Here is a 13068-nt window from a genome sequence, read left to right on the forward strand (position 1 = left end):
ACTTATTGTTGTCACTATTACTCTGTGATGGTTGGTATTGGTATACGTGTAGTCATTGTAGTGCTCTTATTGATTTTTCATTTAGTAAAATTTCTTTTGCAAAGCTTTCACAGTAGTACTACAAATGCTCAACATTCAGGACTTATATTTTATGGCTCTACAGACTCATTGTCTTCATTTTCTGAACCTGTAACAAAGGAAAAATGTTGCTGGTTGAGAAAATGAAGGAACATTAGAAAAACGGTAACCAGTGTAAAGAAACACTTTATGAAATTAGAACAAGAAATACTCACTTAAAATTTGATGTAATTCTTTTTGCACAAAGTGGAATGACCATCTGCATCATTGTCAACAAGTCTCGCTCCAGTTCTTGCAACAGTTTGTCGTATATGAAAGAAAACTTGAAGCTGTATCTTGCATTTCTTTATGTAGTAAATGAACAGCTGTTGCCCTCCAGCAAAACCTTTAATTTCGTACAACAAACATGGTCTACTGGCTGCCTTAGAATCTGCATGTTTCCAGAATGAAATTTTCACTCTGCATCGGAGTGCGCTCTGATATGAAACTTCCTTGCAGATTAAAATTGTGTGCCGGACCGAGTCTTGAACTGAGGATCTTGCCTTTCATGGGAAAGGGCTCTACCACCTGAGCAACTGAAGCATGACTCGTGGTCCATCCTCACAACTGTACCTCTGCCATTACCTTACCTTCTACCTTCCAAACTTCAAAGAAGTTCTCATGACAAATTTGTGGGACTAACACTCCTGGAAGGAGGAGATGTACTGGTAGAAGCAGAGCTGTAAATACAGGTTGTGAGTTGTAACTTGGCTGCGAAAGGCAGAGATCCCGAGTTCCAGTCTCAATCTGGCACACAGTGTTAATCTGCCATTAAGTATCATATCAGTGCACAAACTGCTACACAGTGAAAATTTCACTCTGGAAATGCCTCCCAGGCTGTGGCTAAGACATGTCTTCACAGTTCCAAAAGTTCAGAAGTTCTGCAGGAGAACTTCTGTTGAAGTTTGGAGGGTAGGAGACTAGGTACTGGTGGAAGTAGAGCTGTGAGGGCAGGTCATGAGTCGTGCTTGGTTAGCTCAGTTGGTAGAGGAATGGCCTGCGAAAGGAAAATGTCCAGAGTTCGAGTCTGTCTGGCACACAGTTTTAATTTGCCAAGAGGTTTCAATCTACTTGTTCCACACAACACAATGAAGATTGAGGGAGCATGTCAGTGTATACAATTTAGTATGTGAAAGTTTTGCATGCCATCAATTGATGGGGTTGACAGAATGGTAACACAGTTAGCTACAGTTGCACAGTTAGCACAGTTGGCTAGTGACAGAAATAATGTGCTATTTCAATAAAATGATAAAACTGTTTACTCAATATTTATCCTGGAAGCATCTCTCAGCAAAACATTAAGTCACACAAAGCATTTGCTATTTAAAATAAATAAAATGCTATGACTTGACCTCTAGTAACTCAGTGTTGGCAGTGCTGAAACAGTTCTGGGTCGAATTCAAATAATAAAAAGAATAAAGATAATCGTTCAGTATGCAATTGAGGCATTGATCTACATATAACCACATAAACAAGATTTGGAACATTGAACTTCACTATTGTACAATTTATTCTAGAGATGAGTTTCTGGTTGTGCAGACCAATTTGAGGGAGGGGTTTTGTCAGGTGGATAGGTGAGACAAACTAAGTGATATGTAGCAATATAATGAAAAGGATAGTTGCCACTCAACTATAGTAGAGATGCTGAGTCGCAGAAAGGCACAACAAAAAGACTATTGAGAAGTTAACTTTTGACCAACAAGGCCTTTGTCGAAAATAGACCACACACACACACACACACACACACACACACACACACACACAAAAAACTTACACACACGACCACTGTCTGTGGCAGCTGGAGCCAGACAGCGAGCAGCAGGGCAGTGTGGGAGAGTCAACTGGGGGGAGGGGTGAGGAGGAGGGAGAGGTATAGCAGGGTAGGGGTGGGGAATGGTGAAATGCTGCTGGGAGCATGCAGGGATGAGATGAAGAGTGGGGCAGCTAGGTGCAGTCGGAAGGTTAGATGAAAGGGGGGGGGGGGGTTAGTGGAAAAGGAGGAGAGTAAAAATACTGGGAGCTTTGGTGGACTGCGTAGTGTTGGAATGGGAACAGGGAAGTGGTTAGATGGGTAAGGACAATGACTAATGAAGGTTGAAGCCAGGAGGATTACAGGAATGTGGGATATATTGGAGGGAGAATTCCCACTTATGCAGTTCAGAAAATCTGGTGTTGGTGGGAATGATCCATATGGCACAGGCTTTGAAGCAGTCATTGAAATGAAGTACATTGTGTTGGATAGTGTGCTCAGCAACATGTTGGTCCAGTTGTTTCTTGGACACAGTTTGTCATTCATGCAGACCGATGGCTTATTGGTTGTTATGCCCATGTAGAATACAGCACAGTGGTTACTGGTCATTGTGTTGATCACAGGACTCATTTCACAGGTAGCCTACCTCTCGTCGTGCCCTGAAATAAGAAGTGTCGTGTCCACTATCCTTCCCACTCCTCCCTCAGTGGTCTTCTGCCGCCCACTGAACCTACACAATATCCTCATACATCCTTACACAATCCTTACTCTCAGCCCCTTGCCTCGTGGCTCATATCTCTGTAATAGACCTAGATGCAAGACCTGTCCCATACACCTTCCCACCATCACTCAGTCCTGTCACAAAAATCATCTATCCTATCAAAGGCAGGGCTACCTGTGAAATCAGTCATGCGATCTACAGGCTAAGCTGCAACCACTGTGCTGCATTCTAAGTGGGCTTGACAATCAACAAGCTGTCTGTCCACATGAATGGCCACCAACAAACTGTGGCCAAGAAACAAGTGGGCCACCTTGTTGCTGAGCACGGTGCCAAACATGACATCCTTCATTTCAGTGACAGCTTCACAGCCTGTGTCATCTGGATCCTACCCACCAACTTCAGCTTTTTTGAATAGCGCAGGTGGAAACTGTCCCTGCAATATATCCTATGTTCCTGTAAACCTCCTGGCTTCAGCTTGTGTAGTAATTGTCCTTACCCGCCTAGCCCTTTCTCTGTTCCAACACTACACAGCCCTCTATTCAACCAAAGCATCCACTCTTTGTACCTCCTTCCTTTTTTGCTAACCCCCTCCCCAAGCTTCTGTCTAGTCTCCTGACTGCACCTAGCTGCCGTACCCTCTCTCCACCTTGTCTCTGCATGCTCCCAGCAGCATTTCACTGTCTCCTGCCCCTACCCTACTGTCTGTCCCCCACCCCACACCAGCCTCCTCCTTAGCCCCACCTGGTTGCCTCTCTCATCATGTGCTGCTGCTCACAGCCTGCCTCCCGCTGCCAAGTACTGTGGTTTTGTGTGTGTGTGTGTGTGTGTGTGTGTGTGTGTGTTTGACAAAGGTGGTGCTGGCCAAAAGCTCATCTTGTGACAGTCTTTTTGCTGTGCCTTTCTGTGACTCAGCATGTCCACTATACAGTTAGTAGCTTCTACCATTTTCATTATATTGTTACATTTCACCCTGGATTTTCCATTGTTTGACTAGGTGATATGTAGGGTGAAGACATGTCCACCCAGTGGGACTGCATATCACTGAGCACAATGGGCTATATGAAGCATGGTGTCTGTTCTTTTGGATGTGTCCAAATTAACATACACAATGCATAATCCACAGCTTTTTTTGCATAATATGTAAGTTGAAGGTCAAGATGGGAGAAAGAAAACGAAAAAGAAGGAACTATTGATGCCAGCTGATCAGGACTTAATGCAGAATAAGTGGTGCCAAGGTAAAATAGGTACCAGACAAGGATTTGAACCCAAGATCTCCTGCTTTCTGGGCAGTTGCATTAATCACTACACTACCCAGACATCACGTGTATCGCAACTGAGCGGGCGCTCCTCGATACGTTCCCCCAGCTGACCCACATTTCCACATAGTGTGCTGACATCGGTAGTTCCTTTCCTTTCCTGTCACCTGCACCTTCAGCTTACACAATATGTATCACAGCTGCAGATTCTGCATGGTGTCTATTTTCTTAGGCATGTCCAAAATAACAGATGTGATACATCCATATAATTGATTTGCCTTGATGGGCAGTGGATCCACCACCTTCAGTGTGGATGCATAATTATGTTCACCCTTCTCCGAGAATCTCAAAGTAGTGAGCAAGGAGGATGTGGATGGGGACTGCAGATAGGTGGTGCTATGTGGCTCAGCCAGGGTGCATGCGAAATAGTCCACGCAGTTGCAGTAAACACAGCATCCAGGTAGTGCAGTGGTTAACACAACTGCCTAGTAAGCAGGAGATTTCGGGTTTGAGTTCTGGTCCAGGACAACATTTTTGCTCATTGCTGCTGATTCCGCATGAAGTCCTGACGCAGTTGACGTCAGTAGTTCCTTTCCTTTCCTTTCCTTTCCTTTCCTTTCCTTTCCTTTCCTTTCCTTTCTCCCAACTTCACCTTCGGTTTACACAATGTGTTAGTTGTCAAAAGCTGCCTCACAACCTGTGCTATCTAGAATTTTCCCTACAGAACGTCCTTCAGCCGGAATCCCCTTGGTTGTTATCTTTGCTGGTCCCTGTTCCCATTCCTCCCATCCCCTGCCCCCCCCCCCCCCCCAACCCCGCCCCCTCACGTCCTCTGATTCTCATTATCACTTCACTTTAGTCTACCTCATCATCAATTGTCCTCTTCCCCCTCCCCCCTCTCTGTCCACCTTGGCCCACTATTTCTCCTTTATCATGTACTACGTGGGCTGTCCCCCGGCCAGCACAGGGGTGAACTCCTTGTTGCCATATCCCCATTCCCTGCCCTCCCTTCTCTAACTCCCCTCCCATCTCTTTTCCACTCACTCCTCCAGTCTTCCCTAAAAGAGAAAATTGCCCAAAAGCTGAGCTACAAGCTCCAAATCTTGTTTACAAATAAATCTGCTGCTCAATGGCTCAACAGTGGTGAGTATTTGCTGAGTGAGGATTAAGTAAATGGTACAGTGAAACTAAATGCATACAAAATCAGTTGCAGATGCAATCCAGATGAAAAAATTACACTGTGTATTCCTTTATAGAGTAATTTTACAAATGCTAGTTATATTTTTCTTCAGGGTATTTATTAAATTAATTCTATTTCCAACCTTGGCAATAAAATGTTGTGAACTTCTTATGTGCAGTAAATTATTGTAATTCACCTCTAAAATATTTCAGAGCCCAATTACAAATATAGATCTCTCTGTTGGTTACTTGTCAATAGCTGTATTACTTTATTGTGTAGTATCTGCTGTGTTTTGAGTTTTCTGATATAACTTTTGCTTTCCCATTTCTTGCTAGACTGTAGTGCTTGTTGATCAGATGTGGTCAGATGATGAAGAAGTGACAGCTGTAGGACCTGGAGAAAATGTCAAAATAAAACTGAAAGGCATTGAAGAAGACGATGTGTCTCCAGGTTTTGTCCTTTGCGACAATGCAAATCCTATAAAGACTGGCAGAGTATTTGATGCTCAGGTTGGTAATTATGTTACAGTTTATCACTTACAAAGTATTTAAACAATTTTATAAACTAGCTAAACTATGAAATTTGTTTACATCTTAGGTTGTTATCCTCGAACATAAGAGTATAATTTGTGCTGGCTACTCGGCAGTCATGCATATCCACTGTGCAGCTGAAGAAGTTACTGTGAAAGTAAGTAAAATGAATTGTTGAATGATCACTGTTAACATGTTGTTGAGCTAATATTGAGGGTGACTTACACAACTGTACCAACTGTATTAGAAACATTCAAAGGTGAGGTGAGAAAATACTAATAGAGTTGGTTATAATAAATTTAACCCCTTAGTGGTTGACTAAATTTCTTCATGGAAGAAACAAATAAAAAATTATGTTGCTCTAGAAATATGTGAAACACTCAGCACGCGTCGGAAGCATTGGTAGCTTTGGGTAGAATCTGAATGTATTTGCTTTGGCACTCGAAAACAATTAATCGTACACTTAACTGGAGTTGCACTGATATGGTGCAAATTCGCGACGCCTTGTGTTAGGGTGTTAACCTACTGTCGCAGGTGCAGTATGTACCATAATTGCTGTAGAATGCCAGAAACAGATATGGTAGACCAGCTGACTGATTCCCGGACCGTAGGAGACAGATATGAATACCAGACAAGGCAGCAGTTATATCGCCTTAGAATTGTGATCTGATTCAGTTGTTTACATGTGAATTGTTGCATGTAATTCTTTTTGCATTATTGATGTAAATAGTGAAGAATATTTGGTTAATAGAAAAATTGAAACTGTTTGTTTTGCGTTGGCCTAATCTATGTTTCAGTGGTGTGTGTGTGTGTGTGTGTGTGTGTGTGTGTGTGTGTGTGTGTGTTTTTGTGTGTGTTTGTGTTTGTTTGTTTGTGTGTGTGTGTGTGTGTGTGTGTGTGTAATATATATTTCTTTGATTCGAGAGTCCATGGGTGAAGAGATTAATCTCTGTATACCCCCCTCCCTGTCCAAACACATTTGGTGTCAACAATAATTTATGCACTGTCATTCACAAATTTATGCTTTTACAATACTAACCTTCACTTTCAGTTCAGTCTTACAATATTACAGCAATTCCAAAGAATTGGTTAATGTGAGAGACCCAGGTTCTACATTGTGAAACATGATTTATCACATTACACACACACACACACACACACACACACACACACACACACACACACACACACACACGAAGGCTCAGAGTCCGTGGTGATGGAAAGAGTCAAACAAAGGTTGTGTTTTCTTATTGATAGTGTCTGCCTATACACTTTTCACATAAGCAGCATATAGTAGAGAGCGAGTTCAAAAGAGCACAGTCATTACCCAAATTTAACATGTATTAGGAATTTATTCAATTTTCAAGTGCTATAGTATTTATTACTTTATGAATGTAAGGTCTACATTTGTGTTCTGGATTTTAGTGCAGTCTGCCTCCATATCCATTGATTTTCTTTATTTTTATTTATTTTTCACACACACACACACACCTGAGACCATTCAATACAACAGTATCGGACATGGCAAATAAATTACATAAATAATAGGTACGAATATAGAGCATAAACAGAATGGGGTAGGATTAGATGAGGATGGGGCCTAATCAGAGGTACCCTCCACTACACTCCACACAAATGCAGCACATTGTTCACAGTATTGTGACATCAGTTTACAGTTAAAGTGCCAAGATACTACAAGTCAGAATATTAAATAAATTTTTATGTTTTCATTAATAATTCATATGAGGGTCAGTTAGTTTAAAATTTGAAATAAAAAAATAAACAATTTATTAAATGAAATGCAGCATCTTTTAGTAATTGAAAGTGAAGTTAAATGTCTACAAAGAAGAGATGATAGAAATCAGTGCTAAGGTGAGGTTGGGATCAGTCCAGGGGCTACACGTAGAGGACATTGATATTATGACTAAACTAATGTGTATTTATTCCACTGTTATATTATTAGTCCCTCTCCTTCATAACCCGTCTCTGTCCATCTCCTCCACTCCCTCTCTCTTTCCCCCTACTCCACCCTCCACGTTGTTTCCATCTCCCCCTGCCTCGACCCCTTGCTATCTACATCTACATCCATACTCCGCAAGCCACCTGATGGTGTGTGGTGGAGGGTACCTTGAGTACCTCTATCGGTTCTCCCTTCTATTCCAGTCTCGTATTGTTTGTGGACAGAAAGATTGTCGGTATGCCTCTGTGTGATCTCTAATCTCCCTGATTTTATGCTCATGGTCTCTTCACGAGATATATGTAGAAGAGAGCAATATACTGCTTGACTCTTCATTGAAGATATGTTCTCGAAACTTCAACAAAAGCCTGTACCGAGCTACTGAGCACCTCTCGTGCAGAGAGTCTTCCACTGGAGTTTATCCATCATCTCCGTAACACTTTCGCGATTACTAAATGATCCTGTAACAAAGCGCGCTGCCCTCCTTTGGATCTTTTCTATCTGTTCAATCAACACTATCTGGTATGGATCCCACACCAGTGAGCAGTATTCCAGCAGTGGGCGAAAAGAGTACTGTAACCTACTTCCTTTGTTTTCGGACTGCATTTCCTTAGGAATCTTCCAGTGAAAAACCGTCTCTCTGTCTACCTGCTACATGCTCCCCCCCCCCCCCCCCCCCCCCCCCCCCCCCCCCCCCCCTCGTCACTTCCTCCTCGTGTCCATATCTGATTCTTCTCCCTCTGTCCATCTTCTCCTCCCATCTGTCCACCTCCTCCTTCCTTTCTCTTTAGCCATCCCTTCTCCCTAGTAGTCCCTGTCCCTCTCCCCGCCTCCCTGTCCCTCTCCCCGCCTCCCTGTCCCTCTCCCCGCCTCCCTGTCCCTCTCCCCGCCTCCCTGTCCCTCTCCCCGCCTCCCTGTCCCTCTCCCCGCCTCCCTGTCCCTCTCCCCACCTCCATGTCCCTCTCCCCGCCTCCATGTCCCTCTCCCCGCCTCCCTGTCCCTCTCCCCGCCTCCATGTCCCTCTGCTCCTCTTTCATTTTTCTCCCCCCTCTCTCTGTCCATGTCCCCCTGCTCCCTAACTGTTTCTATCTTCTCCTTTCCCCTCTTTGTTTGTCCATCTCCTCCTCTCTCCACATTATCACCCCCAAGCTAATAGAACCCTACTGTATTTCTTTCCATATTATAACTAATATATGTACCAAATCAGATTGAAATCAGTCCGCAGTTTTTGGACGAGCTTTTTATCCATGGCTTTACCAATGTACATACATACTAAATATATTTCACATACATTTAATACATGTCACACAATTCACTTGTATCTCTAGCAAATTTCGCCCTGCAATTTCACTGTAGATGCATTCAGTGGCATATGTGGGTTTTGTGTGTGGAATGTGTTGCAAGTCGAATTACTAGGAAAGAAGAAATAAATTTAATCATCAAGCATGATATGGCAGTTTTCGTGAATCTCAGTGTTTATGATGTCATGTCTCCTAAACTGGATGCCGTAGAATGATATAATTGTGCTCATACATTCAGTGGTGTATGGAATATTGTAAGCAAAATGTCACGAATACAATTAGTAGTAAAGAAGTAATAAATTAAAACGTCTTTTTCATCTGGCAATTTTACTACATGGACAGTGAAAATGTAGTTAGCAATAACTTCCTTCCTTCCGTCATTTTGTGGAGGTTTTCATCTGTTTCGTAACTGTTTTAAACTGTGTGTAATGCTTATTTAAAGTCACTAAGTGATCTGATTCTCAGATATTGAATGGATATTCACACCTTGTTGGTTACACTACTTTTTCATTCCCACCACCGCTCCTGTGAAAGGGTGTGGTTCTTACTCCACTATCATTCTTTCTACACAGTAAGTGATACATGAACCAAGATTGGCTGAAATGGTCCAGTAGCCCAGGTGGAGTTTGGAACATTCATGTGTATATACACTGAGCTGATAAAAGTCATGGGATAGTGATACGTACATATACAGATGGCAGAAGTATGGCGTATGCATTGGTGTAACTGTCATTTGTACTCGGTTGATTCATGTGAAAAGATTTCCAACATGATTTTGGGTACACAGTGGAAATTAAGATACTTTGAACGCAGAATGATAGTCCGACAAAATGAAACTAATCCAACAAAACGAAACAGTTACAGTATTATGAAAAGGATAGTTGCTACTCACCATATAGCGGAGATGTTGAGCCACAGATAGACATAACAGAAAGACTGTCAAACAAAGCTTTGTGCCCAACAGGCCTTTATCAGAATTAGATAACATACATGCACACACATACACTCAACAAATGCAGTGTGCACACATATGACCACAGTCTCTGGCTGGCTAGGCCAGACCTTGTGTGTGTGTGTGTGTGTGTGTGTGTGTGTGTGTGTGTTTGTTTCTTTTTGTCTAATTCTCTTAAAGACCTGTTTGACTGATATCTTTGTTTGACAGTCTTTTTGTTGTACCTACCTGCGACTCAGTATCTCCGCTATATGCTGAGTAGCAACTATCCTTTTCATAATATTGTCGTTATTCAGAATGGTAATTGGAGCGAGGTACACAGGACATTCCATTTTGAAAATCGTAAGGGAATTCAATATTCAGAGATCCACAGTGGCAAGAGTGTGCCAAGAGTACTAAATTTCAGGCATTACCTCTCACCACAGACAGCACATTAATCAACAACCTCCACTTAACGATAGAGAGCAGCGGCAAATGCCGAGAGTTGTTGACGCTAAGAGACTAGCAACACTGCATGAAATAACTGCAGAAATCAATGTGGGATGTACAACAAACATACCCATTAGGACAGTGCAGTGAAATGTGCGTTAATGGGCTATGCAGAGACAGTAGACATGAGTGCCTTCCCTAACAGCACAGGGTGTATACGACCCGGGAGATCCGGGAAAAACACTGGAATTTTTTCATCCAGGAGAAAATCCGGAAAAACTCGGGAATTTTTTAGAATTCCCGGAATTTTTCATTGTCTTAATTTTCAATTAAATTTTTTAACTTTGATTGGTAAGAACCAATTCTCTAACAATGGATATTATTGTATCTCGCTACTGCAGAATAATAATGCAGCAATCAAACATGAATGAGAGAAAAAAAAAGAAATTAAAACTTTGCACCTAAGCTGTCAGATTCATTTATGCGCAACAAGCCCGGAACTAGGGGGGTGGGGACAAACCAGTATATCTGCCCCGGGCGGCAATTGCAGGGAGGAAAAAGACCTTGTTTCACAAAGGGCCTAGCATCCAGCATATGTTGGTTTATCGATTATTCATATAATTTTTAAACACATCCATGTTGGTTTTTGAACATTTTTGAACAAATTCTAAGTTGATTTCTGAATGAATCATAAGTTGATTTTTGAATACATGCATAGTGTGCATGATGTCTCTGCCAGGGCAATCCCCGTCGCATCTAGAAATAAACTTTCCTGCAGACAAAAGGGGACGGGGCTATACAAGCTGAGTGGAATAAAGCCGAACGGGTGAATGCCAATTCCTGTTTATGTGGTTGACTGGGTTTGCAAATGATCAGCGTTTTTATAATTACTAGTGAAATCCATAGATTCAGACTGCCAGAGTGGAAATAAACAACTAAAAGGAATAACAGGTAACAAAGATTGTGTGTTATCTTCTCCATGTATCCAAGAAGATGAAATTTTGACAGAAAAGCTTTGACCAGACTGCTACGCTAGTAAGGGCCAGTATACAGTCCCCGGCTAGCAGCCGCTAAAGTTCTATTCTGGGAGTAGCGTGGAAAACGCATTGTATGGACAAGTAATAAAGCCTAACCAGAGAATAAATGCGGGATAACTAAACTTGGTGATTGTGGCAAGGTTAGTGAGTTAACCAAGAGAATAAATTTTGACGCTGGCAGGAATAGTTACACAATTAGTGATGACAAGATTGTTTGTTAGATGAGGAAGGAGAAGAAACGGGTACTCGCACAAATTATGAAAGAATGTGACGATTCCAAATTTATATAAAAATTTCATACTACCACTTTTCGATCTCGTGCTTCAGAAGCTAGAGAGTATGAATGAAATGTGAAACTGTTTGCTAACATAAAACGTTTTGCTTGTAGTAGGCCCAGTAGGCATTTGATATTGGTACTTCGTGACTTACATTCTTTGTGTTATAAAAATGGCCAGTTGTGCCAAAACAGTGTCGTTTATTTGGTGTGTGTAACAATTGCTGCAATATTAGGCAGGCCTATTTCGTTTTATTTAGCAGACAATGACAAAATATACGTAATCAAATCGAGGAACCACACCAGTCTTTGGTACTGTTTGTATTAATAGCTTTTTCAGTATTAGACAATGACATTTCGTTTTTTCATGTAGCAAAATGTTGACGAACTTTGATGAAGTAATAGATTCTTTCCCAGAAAGGAAAGTATGCCATATAAAGCAGTGGCAAGATAAGAGAGAAAAAGATGCTAAGACTTGATTGAAGAAATCTGTACTGTCTTGCTTGTCTTTACTGGTTTTATGTACTCTATATTTAATTTTACATCACACAAAACAGCAAGTTATTAGCTAATAGGCAGTAAAGACTGCAAATTTTCTGAAGAGTTCTTGTTCTGTCAGTTACAAATAATCCCACCCAGTATTAATTGCGAGTTGTTTTTTAAAAAAAATGGGGGTAGGATGTCAAACCGGCCGACTGGGAGCAGGAGAGGCACCACAGGACATTTTAATTTCCTGTGGCCTGAATATAGTTTGATGGCACCCATTACAAAATATTACACTTTTGAATTCCACAGACTGAAATACAGAGATGTGCAATGGAAGAATGCTGTGTGAAGAGGCGTGGCACTGTACTTTGGCACACTTACGACCAAATAACATGTCTTACGTTCCCCTGAACATATATGTTTTATGTATCAGACTCTTCAGAAAGATGTGTGCTACAAAATGAAGATATTTTTGAATAGTCGATATTTTACATTTTTGGTGTTCTACCTCAAACGCTCGAGGGAGGAGGAGCGCCACTATCAAATGTTGCCCCAGTTCGGGAATGTCGTACATCCGGACCCGATGCACAGAGCAGTCTTGAGTTGTAGTGGGGAGATGGTAGTCTACATGTGACCTATGTTTACGTTAAGTGATTTTGCTGTTTCCTCTTCATTTATTGCTCTCACGTCAAGTGAAAACAAAACGGATTTCTGGGCCGAGAGCTATCAAGTGAATGAAAATACATTCATATAATTACAGAAGACTGAAATATGTTCTTAGTTTCTGATTTTATTTTATTTCCACCTTTCTGACAGTCATGCATTAGTCGGCTTGCAGAACAATGAAGTTATTTTTGTTGTTTTGTTAAAGAAATTTGACTTTTATTAATCTTTTCTGCGGAGGCAGTGTGTTTAATTCCACACTATCGGCTAGTTTCAACTGTTCACTACATTTCAATTGCATGTTTTAATTTTCTAGCATGTATGGCATAATAAAGAACCAAACATGGGTAATACAGTACTGGCACTCCAAGAAAATTTACATCCGAATCTGGACATAAGAATGTGCACTTTAAGC

The 13068-nt window shown here is 41.5% G+C and overlaps 1 protein-coding gene across 1 annotated transcript in view; it reads left to right on the plus strand.

Moving 5' to 3' along the window:
- LOC124595021 (eukaryotic peptide chain release factor GTP-binding subunit ERF3A) overlaps positions 1-13068 on the plus strand; it is a 64046-nt gene that overhangs the window by 31289 nt on the left and 19689 nt on the right. Inside the window, exons 7-8 of the mRNA XM_047133571.1 lie at positions 5360-5533; positions 5622-5711. Of these exons, the coding sequence (XP_046989527.1) occupies positions 5360-5533; positions 5622-5711 (264 nt within the window). The remainder of the gene's footprint in view (positions 1-5359; positions 5534-5621; positions 5712-13068) is intronic.

Source organism: Schistocerca americana, chromosome 2 (genome assembly GCF_021461395.2).
Source record: "Schistocerca americana isolate TAMUIC-IGC-003095 chromosome 2, iqSchAmer2.1, whole genome shotgun sequence".
NCBI classification, from domain to species: domain Eukaryota; kingdom Metazoa; phylum Arthropoda; class Insecta; order Orthoptera; family Acrididae; genus Schistocerca; species Schistocerca americana.